This window comes from Sceloporus occidentalis, unplaced genomic scaffold (genome assembly GCF_023333645.1).
Source record: "Sceloporus occidentalis isolate IW3139 unplaced genomic scaffold, rSceOcc1.0.p SCAF_3, whole genome shotgun sequence".
Taxonomy (NCBI): Eukaryota; Metazoa; Chordata; class Lepidosauria; order Squamata; family Phrynosomatidae; genus Sceloporus; species Sceloporus occidentalis.
In genome coordinates, this window is record NW_028316983.1 from 141,464,156 (window position 1) to 141,476,537 (window position 12,382).

The window sequence follows — 12,382 nt, forward strand, 5'->3', positions numbered from 1 at the left end:
CAAATGCATAAGTAGAAGGCTGGTGAATTATTACATACAAATATCTGCTAAACAAACAAACAAAACAACAACAACAACAAATGCCATCTATCAAGTGATGTGTTAAATTCTGAGACCTACCATCACCATGTCCTCTCTTTGGAGCCAGTCTGGAAGCTGAGTAGCTTGGCTAAGGGCTTGAAACAATGTCGCTCTGACAGCACAATAGTTGTCCCCTCGTACTCTTCTGATTGAAATAAATCTGTGTGAAACTGCTTCGTAGCCCTGTATGGAGAGCAGAAACTGTGATTAGATGCATACCGTCCACAACTCAAAAACCAAAGGAGTTGTTCTTTGAAAGCTATCCAGAGTATTAAACCAACCCTTGGAAAAATTACTTTTCTGGACTATGATTCAGCATCTCTCAGCTAACAACTGTAAATTTTTTCACGTACTGATACTGCTTCAGGAACCCAGGTTTGAGAACTGATTTACATGTATATCACATAGTAAAGTAAAACCCAGCAAAAATTGTAAAAACAGTAAAAATCTGCTCACGAACTGCCCACACTAAAATATAGACCTAGCTCAAATAACCATCCAAACCGGTGCTTCTGAGGGGAACTAGCAACCATTTTCCCTTCTCCAATCTGCCAGGGACCAGTACTATTGATGCCCATTGTCTACAATTGTTTGTTTCTTTCCTGAAAACTCTCCATGAACTAGTAGTTGACGGCTTATGGACTGGCACCGTGGACTATTGCTTTGCGTAGTACTGCCCTAAATCACAATTAAGACATATGGGAATTTATTGAACCTATACCCCTGTTTTCTCCCTAAAAACTGGGACTCAAGGCAGCTCAAAACTATATTTAGAAATAATATAAAATTGCTGGTCCCAACTAGAGCAAAACTGTTGAAACGATTACTGGATTTTATTTATTTATTTAATATCCTGCTTTTCTCCTATATGGGACCCATACTATTGTTAAATGGTAAACACACAGTCTACTTGTGCTGGGTCTAGCATTTGGATGTAGGCCAATCCACTGTACTGGAATATTCAAACACAATTAAACAAATATTAAAAGATAACATAATTGAAAAATAATGTAAAAAATACCCTAACAGATTGAATTTTAAAAGGCCATAGAATGGACCACACTAAGCCTTTCTGTCACACATCCCACTTCTCTCTCTACCTTTTGGTCCAATAGTAGTAGAGTCAAAGCTTCAGCATTTTTAAAAAACTAAGCAACATGAATTTATTCCAGTTTAGAGATCATTCCAGCTGTAGTTAGGTAAAGCAAACCAGGACCAAGCAATGGTTTCATATTTTATATAGGTTAGCAGCTTTAAAAATCCAGAAAGAATTTTGCAGGATCTGTGACAAAAAAGGAGATGGCTACTGCCTTCAAATCCTACTGGGTGAGTTTCAAAGAAGCACTTGGCTAATCACTGGAGCTAACAGGATATATTCCAGCATATCTGGAGTACCAAAGGTACCTACCTATTCATGGCTTACAGTGTGACTGAAAGAGACAATTATTCCCCCACAAGAGATGCTTCCTATTGTTACCTTCTGCAGAGTGGCAAGGGTTACTTTTTTCCAACCACAAAGCAGAACTAAGCTGGTTGCACTTAGAAACAAGGTATTGGGCTACATGAAGCCTTATTTGGATCCAGCAGGTCTCTTACTGCATGAACAACTGAGGATAAAATACAAGGAATGGACGCTACTGAGGGAGGATAATTTTTATCTTAGACACTTTAAGTGAATCTTTTCAGAGCAAAGAACATCTCCAATTTCAATTCAGAAATGCCTGCACTATCAAAAATTTGGGAAACAATCTCGACACACAGAATGAATCCTGTTGTGAGCACTGGAATCTACCACCACTTGCCTTGTGGGAAGGATCATGCTGGCTTAACAACTTAGTATATTATCACATGGAGGAGGCAAGCGTCCTCCTCCCATCATTAAATCACCATTAGTGCAATAGGGAGAAAGATTATCACACCCCCATGTGCTTCTGTAATATGTTACTTGTAAAGACTTGCATCTGGAAAAGTGGGATAAAAACCAGTGAACACAAACACACATCTAAGAGGTTAAATCCTGGTAATACAACTTTTTAATAATGTACTATTGCAAAGCAAAAGAAGATCAGACCTTTCGTATACATTTGGCTTGAGCAGTATTTCCTCTCCATTCTTCCTGGCAGTAATCCATAATGTCTACTTCAGGTTCAACACTTAGCTTATTTTCTAGAAAATCTGAATAACAATTAAGACAAGACAAATGCATTTTAGTAAAAAAGCAGGAGGCACAGTTCTTTGCCATTAAAAACGTTAATTATATATACATAAAAAGAAATCCCAACATGCTTTTTGTCCATCACATGATCTCAAAAACCTAAGATTTGCTTAAGCCTGTGTGGAAGATACTTGGTATGAGCATCAGTTTTTCTACAAAATGTTCAGGTAAAATCCTCTCAGCAATTTCTATATTCAGTTTAGTAGATTGGGTTTTTTTAAAAATGAGTTTGCTCTCACTTTGTATATGTAAAGGAGTGTTTCAAGTATGGATATACAGAGCACAAAAACAGGAACAGGTTGATGGGGACAAGGCTGCAAGAAAAAATTTTTAGCTACAAGATCTTCCCAACATATGCGCTACTGCCTGCATACCCTAAGGCACCAAATCCTACCCAATCTTGGAAGCTAAGCTGGTCAGGCCTGATTAGTAGTTGGATGAGAGACCACCAATGAATATCAGGTGCTATAGGCTACACCACTGAGTATTCCTTGTCTCAGAAAACCGTACAAAATTCAAAGGATTGCCGTAAGTCAACAGATGTCTTGATGGCATGCACACACAGACACTGATGGGAGCTAAGGACTGCATGCTGCCCTCATTCTGCCATGAAACCTGGGCAGAAATAGTGCCTAGTGGTCTAAAGACAAGCTAATGTCCTGGTTTCCTTCTATCAGGCTGAAGTTTCAGTGAAAGCAGAAAACTGACTTAAAGGGAAGCATATCTAGTTTTATCTCTAGGTACGCCCCTTAAAGCCAATTCCTTCTTTCCCTATCCTTTCCTTTTAAACTCAGAAAAGAATTCTCCTTTCAAAAATCAAAAGGACTGTAGGGAGAAATATGAACTGGCCCAGGGATGGAAAATGCATGAAACAAATGTGGGACGTATGAGGGGTGTCTGCAGAAGTTTCACCAAAGCCTTGGATGACTAAATTACAACTGTTATACGAACAAACGTAACATGTAGATTCACCCTAGGTCTTGTTCAAGTGAGAATGTTCATGTTCTCCAATTTTACTTTGCACAGAGAACTGTCTGTTATCTTCTAGCTTTGGCAGACAGTGGGCTCTAGAAATAGCAATTTTGTTGGAGAACATGAAAAGCCAAAGTGAATACTGTTTCTTTGGGAATAGCATCATATTTTGAGTGAAACTTTGCCCTTCTGATCAGCAATTTTGTTCTGCTACAAGGCTAGCCTAAGAAATAAAAGGGTTTACTTTTTATTCAACTAACACCTCACGTCATACACAAATAGTACTAAAATGTACCTGAGGAGCCTGTCCCACACTCAAGTAACACTTTTTCTCTCTCTAGTTCTTCTGCATCACGGTACATGTCCTCCTCGCTGCAACAACATCAATACACACTTCATATAACAGCAAAGGTCTAGTCCACATAGAGATTTCTTTTTGAGTAATACTCCGTATTAACAAACTTGACAATTAAAAAAAAAAACTACAGAAGTCAACTGCATCTTCATTTAAGCAACAGCCGAAGAAAAGGAAAAAGGAAAGGGAAGGGAAGTATTATTTGTAAATACTACAAATAATAATAAGCCAAAGTAAGTAACAGGAAGACACACCTTTTTGGGCTGGACTACAATATCTTTTTTGGTTGGACTACAGGCTGTTGCCTCCCAGATTAGAATGCATTTTGCTGGTGATGGCAGAACCTTTGAAGTCATACAAAAGGGACACAAAAATCAAGTTGCATTCAAAAGCAGCCTGCAAACCTTACAAAATAGCTAAATGCAAGGGTAGTACCTATGTAATCTCTCCCACTCATAGAACCACTTCAGAGGGGGAAAAAGAAGATAGGTGAATCATGTGCTCACAACTGTTGAGACAAATCCCACTGAACCCAAATGGGATTTATTTTAAAAGCATTACATTAAGGCTCCCTTATAGTTGGTACTAGAAAAGCCTTGTGCATGCAACCAAACAGCTGGGTGGGGGCCATTTTACTTTTGATTGTAGCCCCTTGGGTTGTGTCATATGCTGCAAGACAAGATCCTGTTCCCTTCATGAATAACTTCTCAGAGGACCCTGATGGGAAATTCCACAGTGAAATCCCAGCAAGTGGATTTTTATTGGTGGTGGTGTGATTTACAGTTTATATTTTGCTATTTTCCCCCCACTTGTGTCTTCTTGTTTTAAACCAGGATGGGAAACATGTGGCCCTCTCAATGTTGTTAAGACTTTAGCTCCCAGTATCCCTGGCTGATGTTGCCAATGATAAAGAATACTGAGAGTTGCAATTCAACAACACATACAGGGCCATATAATTCCTACCTCACTTTTAACTGGAAGCAGCTGTTTTTTTTATTTTGGATAAAGAAACAAACTAATAAATTATAAATATTGTTGTTATTACTGGGTTAGATGCAGATGTGCCCTTTCATGTATGGACAACCTCTTCTGCAAGCAAAATGGTTCTTCTTCTTTTCTAAGTAGGATGCAAGGAAAAATAACTGAAATCCAGAAACGTGCTTTTGTTCCCTCAGAGCATTGATACTCCCTGGCACAGCACCTCTGGCTATATGCTCATGCTACAGCTGTGTTACATGGAAGACTCATCTACAACTTCACAGAAATAGCACCAGAGTGAGAATTTCTTCTGCGTGCACAATTCTGGACCTAACCCAATGCTACAAATAATTTGGCTAAATCAGGATGTTCCTCTTTTAAGAAAGCAGATCTGTAAAACAGGAAAACAAATAAGTGGCCAAGTAAAATGCATACCAAAATGAAATTGAAGAGGGACCAACTGTAGCTTGATGATCACACTGTAAGGAAGCTGAAGGGCAGCCATAGGGACTTCACCACCATCAAAATGCATGCTAAGTCATCCCACTGGACTGGAGGAGACAGCAACCCAGGATGGAAAGGGGCTTGGAAAAACAAAGGTAGTTTTTAGGGACTGGCACTCTGCTAATGTGTCTCTAATAACACCTCCTCAGCAAGGTTCTTTCAGGCTCTGAAGATTGGCTGAAGCCAGGCTACACAGACTTTGCACCTCTTTTTTCCCCAGCAGCTTGTTTATCTATTCCCTTTTTTTGTTTTGTTTTTAAGAAAGACCTCACTACATTTCCACCGATTATGTCTTACAGTGCAAGACTTGCCTTGGAAGCTAAGTACAGGGTCTATCTAAACTGTCCAATTAATGCACTTTGACACCACTTCAACTGCCATGGCTCAATGCTATGGAATTCTGGGTTGGTTATTTTTTAATTTTGTGAGTTATTCAGCCTCCTCTGCCAGAGAGCTCTGGTGTCACAACAAACTACAAATCCAAGGATTCCATAGGTTAGAACTGCCATGACAGTTTAAAGTGGTGTAAAGCTGCATTAATTCTGCAGTGTGGCAGCATTTATGTACCTGTTAACAAGGTTTTAACCTGCAGTTAAGCGAAATACCATGAAAACATTAAACTCTGCTTCATCTTGGCCTTGAAAAGGCTACTCTCAGTAGATGGTGATGATGCCAAAAGGTTTACTCTTCTTTTCCCTGACCACATACCCTGTGTTTCAATAAAACTTGCTTAGAGTACTATAGGGAAATATCACTAGATAAGATACTAGGAATATGTAGATCAAACTTGCATGCATGTCCACTGCTGTCAATGTTCAGAGCCTTCTCAATGGCTGCTCCCACCCTCTGGAACTCCCTTCCACAGGAGACTAGGCTGGCTCCTCTCTGCTCTCTTTTTGCCAGCAAGCAAAGATTTTGTTTGTTTAAGCAGGTTTTTTAATGAGTAAGCAGGGAAACTTCTTATTGGTATGCTTTATTCATCTTTTTGTATGTCTTTTAAATGACTTTATACTGTTTTATGTAGTGATTTTATTTGTTTTTTCCATTTTTATTGTTTTTTAAAATGACTGTCTGGGAGCTGCCTTGGATGCCACTCTGGGGGAAAAGTAGCATACAAATGAAATAAATAAATAGTAAATAATTGTGCCAGCATGCGCACGCATGCACACACACAATTTGTTAGCATAGAAGAGAAAAAAGAAACTTGAGGAAAGCTTCCCTGCTTGGAGGAAATTATTTCTTGCCAGAAAGGAACAAGTGAGGCATTTAGAATTCTCTGCTAAACCATTTTTAATTTCTTCTAAACTATAATTCCAAAGGTACGAAGAGTGTCAGTCTACACTACAGAATTAAACCGATTTATTTCTCCACCTCTATCTTCCCAGGATACCATGGTATCTTCTGAACACCTCACCAAATGACAAATCCCAAGATTCCTTGGGTTGGGACCAAAACAAATGCAGTACAGTGAACCCTTCGTACCCATTGAGGTTTTGTTCTGGGATCAACCATGGATACCGAAATCTGTGGATGCTCAAATCCCATTAAATACAATGGTATAGTGAAACAGTGTCTCTTATACAAAATAGCAAATCAAGTTTGCATTTTATTTTTTTAACTGTATTACTCATTTGAAATTATAAGCCATCCTGAGTCACAGTTTTGGAAGAAAGGCAGGATACTATTTTTATGATTATCATCTCTCTTTTTAGACATTTCCCTGTTTTATTAACTGTGGGATTTAAAGACTGCTTGGTCCAGAAAAAAAGGCTAAGTACTCTAATTATGCAGTCTGCCACTTAAAGAATTAAGATTTCTTCTTCTTCCCACATCCATTCATCTTTTGCAAGCTATTAGGATACTTACCATGGTCACTATGAGAAAAGCAAGCATCAAAGTAGAGATTTAATGCAAACCAGTTGTTTTCTCTATTTATCTATTCATCTCACCCCAACTAGAGAAATTTGGGGAAAGAACAGATAAGTAAATGTGCCAATTTAAACAAGGATTTGAAATTACATTGTGAGAATAAGAGGTAACCTTATTAGCCTGAGCCAGTGTTAGTGTTGGTGCAGACACAATATTAAAAAATGCTTAAAGCAGACAATGGAAGAGATGAAAGAATTAATGGCAAAAAGGGAAGGAAAGAGCCCATTTTCCCATATTTGCAAAATGCATTTTGGAGAGAATCAATACTATATCCACAGTGGGTTGTAAGGTCTTACTTAATTGAAGAATAATCCTAAAGCAAATGAAAACCTGCCAACCCTTCCAATGAAATATATCCTAATTATATTATCTATCACATATTAGGAAAAATGCAGTTCAACAAATCACAACATTTGACATTGGATTCTTCAATGAAATTTTGATGGCTCAAACTCACAAATCTACAGAGGATTCCATGGGAGAAGAGATGATTGATGTAGACAGTTTTCCTCTACTAATGTGGGAATTATCTTGGTGGGGTTGAGATGCTATTGAACTGTCTCTCTGAGCTTTCTTTGTACAAAGTTTATTGTCTTCTTTGTCAATTAATGCAGGTTTCCCTTTGTGGCTGGTGCCTGTACATGTAGGTGCCATTTTCTCATGAGGAGTACATTTTTCTTTTTTACTCTTGGGAAACTGTATGCCAAAAAAACGTTTTTTCCGTTTCTCTTCTGTGGTAACAGAGGGGCCAGTTGTGCTCTTTGTCTTTTGCTGTGACATCCCAGGACTATAAGAAAAATATATGGAGAGAAAAAGCAATCCGTATCAGGATTTAAAGCTTCTTAACTCTTAACACAGATAAGCAAGTCCAATATGGATGTGAAACCATTTGAGAAGGAGTGAAGTCTAACAGAGAAAACAAATGTCTTGATGGCCCCATACAAACAGGCCAAAAGAAAGCTGCTTCGGGTCACTTTGGAGGTATGCTGTTTAAATGACACATGCATCTTATGAGGCCAGAAGCTGCGCCAAAGCTGCTTTCCAGTCCTTAGGACCAGAGCGTGGCTTTGGCATGGCTTCCAGCCTCTTAGAGCGCATATGTCATTTAAACAGCATACCTCCAAAGTGACCCAAAGCAGCTTTATTTTGGCCTTTCTATATGGGGCCATGATGTTACTTAACACTTTAGCTAACAAACTAAAGAAGCATTTTCTTTAGAGCATTTGAATATTGTTTAACATCGTTTCTACAACCTACAGGGCATAAATGGAGAAAGGAAAGATGATGAGCGATGGAATCACTATCGGTGCATCTACACGGTAGAATTAATGCTGTTTGGTGCCACTTTAACTGCTATTGCTCCATCCTACAGAGTCCTAGATCTGTAGTTTTGTGAGGCACCAGCACTCTTTGGCAGAGAAGGCTAAAGACTTGTAAAACTACAAATCCCAGTGTCAAACTCCATTATTTCTATAGTGCAGATGCAGTCCATGTGACCACAAGTTGCCCATCCCTGGTTTGGAATATAAGGCAGAGGAGACAATTGGATGAAACCTAGATGGCACGCAACAAAAAAAAATCCATCTAAAGAGTATGAAGGGCAGGATCACTAACAAGTTGTCAAAGATAGACAGCCCTTTGTTAACAGGATCTTAATATGAAGAACAACTCTTATGTAAGAAATTGTGTGTTTGCATAATGAATATGGCATATGTTTCAATTTGATCACAGAAATCCACCATCAAAATCTTCACCTCAGGTATACCAAGCAAAAGTGATGTCTACATTTATCATGTGTATACAAGTGATATCTGTGTAAAATTAATTACACAGGAAATCAGTGTTCACCAGAAATCAAAGCACGTTATTATTTATTTTGTTAAGCTGTGACTGAACCTCAAGTGCAAGCATTTTGTGGGGGGTCAGTTTAACAAATAATTATTTTCTTCCCTTTCCTCTTTGTCTCTCTCTCTCCCTCTCCAGCTGTATTATAGAAGGAGGCATGGGAAATCAGCTGCAACATTTGTGGATTAAATACACAAAAGTGGGAACAAATGAGAAAGCCAGCAAAAAGAAGCGGAGACGTACAAAAGACCCCTACCTTTGAACCTATCACCATCTTTTACTAGAACAGGTGCTGCATATTAGCTTACATTTCTCCTGACTTGCTCATTTAATTCACCAGAAAGAAACAATGGCAAAACCTGAACTACATAATACATAGCCTTGGTCAAGAAAAGAGCTTACCATTCTTGGCTGTCTTCTTCCTGGCTAGTGCTACTGAGCTTGACTCGCTTTGTACTGTCTGTAAGGATTGTAATGCCAGGGCTAGTGCAAACTTGTCTTTCTGGATCTGATCTTTGGTCGGTTAGTTTGTTCTCATCTGAAGCAGCAGCAGTAGCAAGAGCAATAGTTCCACCCTCAGCTGGCGTGAAAAATGGTTCATCTTTACCTCTGCTCATCTCTACAGAGTAAAAAAAAAGGTAGTTTCAAGTCTATAGGCTTTTGGAAGGAAAGGAAAAGAAAAGGTTCTGGCAAAAAACAAGAAATTGGGAGATACAGTTGGCCCTCCAAATTTGCAGCTTTGATTTTTGTGGATTTGATTAATATGTTCTCTCTAGAAATCTCTAGATCCTCCAGTGTGACTTGACTGTCAACTTCTGCCAAAAGTCATGCTGGAGGACCTAGAGATTCCTAGAGAGAACACTTCTCTAGGCATTTGTAGGTCCTCCAGCGCAATTTCATAGTCATCATCAGGCAGATCTTGACCACAGTAAAGCTTTAGGCCATGGGGGACCTAGAGATTCCTAGAGAGGTGTTCTCTCGGGTTAAAAACATAGTGGGTTTTTTTTTTATTTGTGGCCTTTCTACTTTCACAGGGGCCCCATGCCCCTAACCCCAGCAAATGTGGAGGGCCCACTGTACACTGTACACTCGGCCTTTTGGCTAAGATCAAGTGTACACTGTTTTATAAAACATAAGCAAAACTCAAATACAAAATACCCATGTGAACAGTGGATGATTGCCTCCACAGTTCATTACTTACAACCAGGTATAATAATAATAATAAGAATTTGTTTTATTTATATACCGCTATTCCAAAGATCATAGCGGTGAACAGCAAGTAAGCTAATTAGCAAGTAAGCTAATTTGCCCCCAACAGTCTGGGTACTCATTTTAGCGACCTCGGAAGGATGCAAGCCTGAGTCAAGCTTGGGCCCTTTTGCTGGTCTTGAACTCGCAACCTTGTGGTTTTGAGTGAATGGCTGCAGTACAGGCATTTAACCACTGCGCCACCAGGTATGTTTGGCTTGTTACGGATGTAAGGAATAGGTTGGATCCTGTATAAAGTTTCAGATCCTTTACGGCAGCCAAACCTAAGCATGCTTTTTTTTGTGCGTGTTTGTTGTTGTTAAGTGCCTTCAAGACGTTTCCAACTATTGGCGACCCTAAGGCCATAAATTATCATGGGGTTTTCATGGCAAGTTTTTTCAGAACAGGTTTGCCATTGCCAATCTCTGAGGCTCAGAAAGTGCGACTCACCCAAGGTCACCCAGTGGGTTTCCATGGCTGAGCAGGGATATGAATGAATCCTGGTCTCCAGAGTCCTATTCCAAAGCTCAAAGCACTACATCACGCTGGCTCTCATACCTGATCATTATTCATTGTGAAGAAACAGGATCCGGATCACCATATAAGAGCTGCACAAGGGGGACTTTCCACCAAAATCTGGACATTATTATTATTATTATTATTATTATTATTATTATTATTTTCAAAAAAACCCACCAGGATCTGAATCCCGGAGAGCTGTAAGCTGGGCTTCTGTAGTGCAACCACTTCACTGGGCTGCAATGTACTCAGTGGGGCAAGGGGAGTGCATCTACACTGTAGAAATAGTCCAGTTTGACACCAGTTTTACGCTCATCTAACAGAACCCTGGGATTTATAGTCTTGTGAGGCACCAGCACTCTTTAGCAGGAAAAAAAAGCAACAAATCCACCAATATAAAAAAGAAGTAAAACTACAAATCCAAGGATCCTGTAGGAGGGAGCCACAACACTTAAAAGTGGTGTCAAAGTGCATTCTTTCTACAGTGTAGATGCACCTTGGTTTTGCCTAGGATCAGGCAGCAGCAGCAGCAGGCTGAGTCCCTTGGCTTTAAAGTGTTACAGGGGGGAAAATACCAAGAAAAAAACACACATCAAGCATTAAATGCTGGAGTAGGAAACTTACCTGTCAGCAGCCCTTGAATTGCTACATACAGGACTCAGCAGGATGGAAGTGGAGTCTCTTCCTTTTCTTTTGTAAAAAGGATCCCTTTTGGCTTCCGCCTCTTCTCTTGCAGAGCTCGACATACAGAGCCACACAAGAAGAGCCAGCTTCTGGACTCACTGGGAACCAGTTCTCTCCTTCTCTGGAGTGGAAAGTGGGGCTGGGTTTCAGCAAGCCAGGATCAGTGCAGCTGTCAGGGGGGGAAACACAATACAAACACAGGGAGCCTCCCTCTTGCAAAGTCCTGCAGCCTTGCATTTGATGTGCAAGGAGATCAGAGGCATCCAAGCTGCCCCAATCCTTTCTCACCTTTTGCTGCCTTTCTCTTTTCTTGCTTCCTTCCTTCTTTCTTCTCTATCACTGCAACCAGATCCCTGCCTCCTCTCTTTTTCCTTTTTCTCCAAAGAGGATTCAGAGCCATCAGAAAAATGCAGCCTCTATTCTAACTCCAAAACAATATCCAAACTCCACCATGACAGTTTTATGGAGCCAAACAAAATGCACAAGATTCATGTTTGCAAGCAGTTTTGTGCATTTTGGATGTTCTTCTCCTTTGCCAGGTGGTTATACTGCATTGCTCTATTGGCTGCTATGCTCCTTTGCTATCCCTGGATGTGTCTTCTAAGTCAGGCACTTGGTCCTAGCTCTATAATTTCCCTTGGCTCAGCCTCCTCCTCCTTTATCTAGCTCTGCCCACGTGGGACTACATCTCCCACAATCCCTTGCAGCGAGTCAAGCTGCTTTCTTTTGCAAGTTGCAGCAGAGGCATTTCCTGCATTTGGCTGCCAGGAAGGAGTGTCTCTTTTGCTTCCCCATAGGAATAATTGTTTATTATTATTAATTTTCATGCCATGAAAATAGGACAAAAAGTTTCTCAGTGCAAATAACAAAGGCTGAAGCAAAAGACCTAAAGAAAAAAGGACAGGGGAGAAAAAAGAGAGAGAGAGAGAGAGAAAAGAAAGCCACTACATGTATAATAATAATAATAATAATAATAATAATAATAATAATAATAATAATAAATAAATAAAATAAATAATAAAACAATATTTTAAAAATCACTTTGTCATTAG

At 39.6% G+C, this 12,382-nt stretch overlaps 1 protein-coding gene across 4 annotated transcripts in view; it reads right to left on the reverse strand.

The window, feature by feature from the left end:
• The window catches only part of OTULIN (OTU deubiquitinase with linear linkage specificity), a 50,406-nt gene extending 38,447 nt beyond the window's left edge, over positions 1–11,959 (reverse strand). For all 4 annotated transcript variants that reach the window (XM_089516474.1, XM_089516471.1, XM_089516473.1 and 1 more), the window contains exons 1-6: positions 11,271–11,959; positions 9,282–9,498; positions 7,492–7,821; positions 3,564–3,640; positions 2,153–2,256; positions 121–264 (exon numbers count right to left, since the gene is read on the reverse strand). In XM_089516474.1, coding sequence (XP_089372600.1) covers positions 121–264; positions 2,153–2,256; positions 3,564–3,640; positions 7,492–7,821; positions 9,282–9,496 — 870 coding nt within the window. In that variant the 5' untranslated portion in view covers positions 9,497–9,498; positions 11,271–11,959. The remainder of the gene's footprint in view (positions 1–120; positions 265–2,152; positions 2,257–3,563; positions 3,641–7,491; positions 7,822–9,281; positions 9,499–11,270) is intronic.
• Positions 11,960–12,382: the final 423 nt, after the last annotated feature.